The 4826-nt window shown below is 43.5% G+C and overlaps 1 protein-coding gene across 1 annotated transcript; it reads left to right on the top strand.

Moving 5' to 3' along the window:
- The first annotated feature begins 1357 nt into the window (after positions 1-1357).
- Positions 1358-2231, top strand: LOC147450451 (major pollen allergen Ole e 10-like). The gene is made up of 3 exons (XM_086520722.1): positions 1358-1499; positions 1586-1858; positions 1976-2231. The coding sequence occupies exons 1-3, from the start codon at positions 1358-1360 to the stop codon at positions 2011-2013; spliced, it is 453 nt and encodes a 150-aa protein (XP_086376848.1). The 3' UTR covers positions 2014-2231.
- Positions 2232-4826: the final 2595 nt, after the last annotated feature.

Here is a 4826-nt window from a genome sequence, read left to right as displayed (position 1 = left end):
AAATGCTCCCACATCAAATGAACCCTGCACTGCTTTTAAGGAAGCTTGTCAGGCTAATCCGCCCTCATTGAAAGGATCCTGCAGAGGTTTTGGCGTGAAGGCCGCCTCTCTCTCTCTCTCTCTCTCGCTCTCTCTCTCTCTCTCTCTCTCTCTCTCTCTCTCTCTCTCTCTCTCTCTCTCTCTCTCTCTAGCTGTCTGCCTGTGCGACCGAGACTATAGAAGGCACTGCTGGATTAATATGTTGTTGACGCGTGTCAAGGGGGGCAGGGAACCGGAATTCCCTCCCCCTTTATCTAATACGTTGCCGCGATTTTGGCAGCAGGTCAAGTTAGAAGGTATCTCGTGAGATACCCTAGAATTGTTGTGAGACGGGGAGAGAGAAAGAGGAAAAAAAAAGGGGGAAAGGCCGCATGTGAGCAATTCCGTGAGAGGCGGGGATTTATTTTTTTGGACGTATTTCACAGGAGCCGAGTCTTTCTGCCTCGTCGAATTTAGCTACAGCCCGCGGAGTTTTTCTCCCAGAGCAGAGAGAGGGAGGCGTACAACCTTCAGTGTGCGCAGATGCTCAGAAGTCGGAATCGACCTAGAGAGCAGGAAAAAGAGCATGCCAGGAGGATGGATGGTGCCGATCAAGGCGAGGCTGACGGGCGCGACAAGTGGGGTGGGCACATTTTCCCTGATCGTCGGAGGGCAGAAAAGTGGTGAGTGCGCACGCAGAGCAGGACCGAGATGCTCTCTCTCTCTCTCTCTCTCTCTCTCTCTCTCTCTCGTGCTATTTCCTCTGCACGCAAAAGACATGCATACCGTGTGCATGAGGAGCTGCAAGAGAAAGACCGCATCTCCCTCGCTTGGATGCTCAAGGCAGGAACAAGAGCAGGAACGGAGTCGACAGGCGATGCGGAGCTGCTCATGGCAACATACGCGATGAGTTCGTGTGCACGTCATGCAATAGAGAGATTCGGCTCGATTGTTAAGGTCTAGGGGAATGTCGTAAAGAAATTAATTAATGGATCATGCAATTGACCCAGTATATTCCCAATAAATACACACCGACAGCTTCCCTCTTTTGATGATGAGGGAAAGTTCTTTCTATTTGCTGTTCCCAAGAGAAGCTACCAGGGAGGGAATTTGGTATTCCCTTTGAAGTCCAGTCAAGTGATTTCAAGCGTCAAGCCTGGAAAAATGTGGAACGTGATTTCCCACTTTGAGTAGGAAAGCGAATTACATTTCAAGTCCAGTCAAGGGATTTCAACCTTGTCATGGTCAGTTTAAGTGGGAAAGTGTTCATCGTAGTGAATATATTACTTTTATAATACTTATGTGTGCGATTGGACTGGTATAAAAAGGGAAGGTAGAGATGGGATTCCCCAGACGTACAGTTGCATATCAAAACGCTCAGGACTGCTCAACTCAAATGGCGCAACTCGGAAGACTGCTCGCCCTGGCGGCTCTGGCTGTAGGTCTACTACTCTTGATTATGGGCTCCGGCGCTGCAGCAGGTATGCAATGTGGTGATGCGCTGCGCCATGTAAATGGTTGTCATGCCGGCGCCATTGAAATGTTGATAGTGCTGTGGGCATTTCAGAGCGTTGGTGTGTGGCGCGCAAAGGCCAAACAGCCGAGGCCCTGACAGAGATTGTGGTGAAGGAGCTGTGCCAGGAAGGTGCGGCGACATCGGAGAACATCCTGCACGACTGCGGGCCCATCGTGCCGCCGGCGGGCGCCTGCTTCCAGCCCAACACGCCCTTTGCGCACGCCTCCTACGTTATCAACTCCTCTTGGCAGCGCCGCAACTCCCGTGGTGAGAACGTGCCCTGCGACTTCAACGGCCACGCCGCCCTCGTCTTCAAGGATCCGAGTATGTAATCACAGTCATGTCTTCTTCTTGCTCGAGTTATGACTGCCTGTATCTGCTTTTTCTCTTCTTATAATATTCATGTCTTGCTGCTGATCTTGTCGATTTATAATATCGCAGGTACCTCTGTGCGCTGCCGCTACCCCAACCTTCCCTGATCGGCTTCGTCGCGTGTGCTTCTCATGCATGTAGGACACGATTGTGAATTTTCTAAACCCAATAACCACTCTCTCTCTCTCTCCATTGGTCTTGTAGAAGCAGCAGCTTGCTTGCTTGGATCAATTAGTTATTCCATAGCAATATCTCTCGAGAGTACGTACACATGTGACAAAATCAAAAAGAGGTTTAAAAATATAAGTTATTTTCATCCACTTTATCATTGATCCATTTGTTCACGTCCTTGCACCCTTGCGAAGGTCTCTCTATAGTTAATTGCATCGGTATTTATGTGGAAGATATAATGATGATATATTTTCATCAAGATAAGAGTAGTCTTGCTTGGTTGACCTTGTGACAACTTTCTAAGTAGAATAAGAGATGTTGTTGCACATGTGCGTGTGCATATGCATGCGTGCGCGCACGCACACACACATACACACATTAGAACAAAAGTTGTAACATTGTAGGATCATTCCCAAGAAACCTCGAAAAAGACCTCATAGATTTATCCAGTGTGTCTTGAACTCAAGACCTATTACTCAAGAGGGAGCCATAATAACCAATCTACCACATCTAGGTGATAGAAAATTTATCTTACTTTTCTCTTCTTCTTCACGCGCGCACACACACACACATGACAGACAATTTTTAATGTTGTAGGAACATTTCCAAGATACCTCATAGCTCATGGCTCAAAACGAACTCAAAACATGGGGAAAGAGTGCTCTAATATGATAAAGGGGGAGCACTCGAGTAGGATGCGATAGTTAGACTTGTAAAGTTGTTCATGGAGGCATGAAGTGCATAGTTGATGAAACTCCTTGCTAGTGCCCCAATGCTCTGTTGGGTATGCAAGCCCAATTGGGGTGTCAAGTGTCATAAAGCATGCAAGGAAAGGTCTGTTAAAGGTTAAGTCTTTTGCATGGCAAGTGCTCTATAAATATCATGTAAATATAGAGTAATAAATCGTGTGTTTCTTTCTTGGTTTTTAAGCTGTACCGAGTCTCTCTCTCTCTCTCTCTCTCTCTCTCTCTCTCTCTCTCTCTCTCTCTCTCTCTCTCTCTCTCTCTCAACCTTCGCGTTCTGCACTTTTCCACCACCCTTATGCCATGGTGAACCCTCACCGTTTCCATTCCCCATAGCCCGACACCATCATGCTCTATCTTCCATCATAGAGAAGGAGAGTTGTACCGAACGAAGCTAAGTTGCATTTATATGCTCATTTAATCAGTTTCGTATGTATAAATCAAAATTTAATATTGTATATAACCCATATTATACACGTTTATCTGAATAAATTATATTTCTACCAATAAGCCAGACCACCATACCATAACAACAAACACACCAAAATGATATCAAGTACATCGGCTAGAGAAGGGGAGCCACCCGAACCAGAGATTCATAATCAGAACAATAGCAAGCCGAGAACATACCGTACATAATACCATAGCAAGGGTGGGGCCCATAGTCCCCATCACCTCAAGACTTTGCACATTCTAATTGAATTATCATCATGTCCTTTTATACATTACAGGCAAGAGGTGTTGTTGAGGTAGGTCCTAGATTAAAGGCTTAGTTATGGGCCCGATGGTCAGGGCTAGTGGGTGAAAAGATTGAGGTTTCATCATTATACCTCTTTGTCAATGCTCTACTCGGTGGTTCCTCATCTGCACGCGTCTTTTTTTTTAATACAAACCGGCTATCCTCGTTCTTCAATGGATTTCTTTCCTGGCCGACTTTAATATATATGGTTTCAAAAGACTTAAAAGGTATTCCTAATTCAATGATTCCCTCATGAAATAGAAGAGTTGCACTATCATCAAATCTACCATGTCTTCGTACGCACATCTTCTTAAATGCCTGCATATCAAGTTCTGCAACCCTTTAGGCATAGTTGTGTGTGTGTGTGTTCAAATAAGAGAAATGTAACATGTGACAATCATGCACATTTCCTATTTCTCATTGAATTCATAATCATTTGTTTTGAACAAGTGGCTTTACTCCAAAGCTCCTCCAAAGTTCATATAATAGAATGCCTTGTGCCTAACTATGCAGACCACCATGTCGTAATGTAGGAAGGGCTTAGACATAAATAAATGCTCTATCTTTGACTATACAAACCACTGTATTGCACTACAAAGAGGGCGTAAGGATTAATACACACTTACTTACCTACAGTGAAGTAACTGATTACTCGTCTAAAACAATTGATTACGAAATCAATGAGAAATAAAATTTGTGTGCACTATGCATATTTGTCTATTTAGATACACATACAAGCTTCCTTGAAGGGTTTCATAACCACTTGTGTATCACTTTAAGAAGGTTTTGATGCATTTTCAATTATGACAAGTGTGCATAATTGACAATTATGCCAATTGTGCACATCTTCTATTTCTGACTAAGTTTGTAATCGATCATTTTGGACAAGGTCACTTACTTTACTTCAATCAGCCTTTGCTAAACACTAGGACCCATAATACCTAGTCTACATGAATTTAGAAAAAACAAATCCAAACCTACATATCCGTGACCATACTTTCCAATACTTATATAAAATATGATGCTCATAGCACACTCCTAGCACACATGAAAGAGGAGTGTAGATAGTTCTAAAAAGAAACTAAATAATTTCTACTGCAATCATTTGCAAGCCTTACTGAAACCTTTGAACCATAATAGAATGTGAAACAAAAGTCACTTTTAGGTACAAACAATGAAACATTTTTGTCTACAACACATAGCCTTATATGCATAAACAATCATCAGTTAATGTTGTTTAGTAGCACTTCTAACCTTCACAAGTCCT

Source organism: Adiantum capillus-veneris, chromosome 9 (genome assembly GCF_014529385.1).
Source record: "Adiantum capillus-veneris isolate H3 chromosome 9, ASM1452938v2, whole genome shotgun sequence".
Lineage (NCBI taxonomy): Eukaryota > Viridiplantae > Streptophyta > Polypodiopsida > Polypodiales > Pteridaceae > Adiantum > Adiantum capillus-veneris.
This window is presented reverse-complemented; position numbering and strand designations above follow the sequence as displayed.

What these genes read in the sequence shown, in the direction of transcription:
- LOC147450451 (XM_086520722.1), top strand. Translation starts at nt 1,358, where the DNA reads ATGGGATTCCCCAGACGTACAGTTGCATATCAAAACGCTCAGGACTGC. An exon ending in GGGCTCCGGCGCTGCAGCAG is followed by an intron (nt 1,500 to 1,585) that starts GTATGCAATGTG and finishes TGGGCATTTCAG; the next exon opens with AGCGTTGGTGTGTGGCGCGC. An exon ending in CCTCGTCTTCAAGGATCCGA is followed by an intron (nt 1,859 to 1,975) that starts GTATGTAATCAC and finishes ATAATATCGCAG; the next exon opens with GTACCTCTGTGCGCTGCCGC.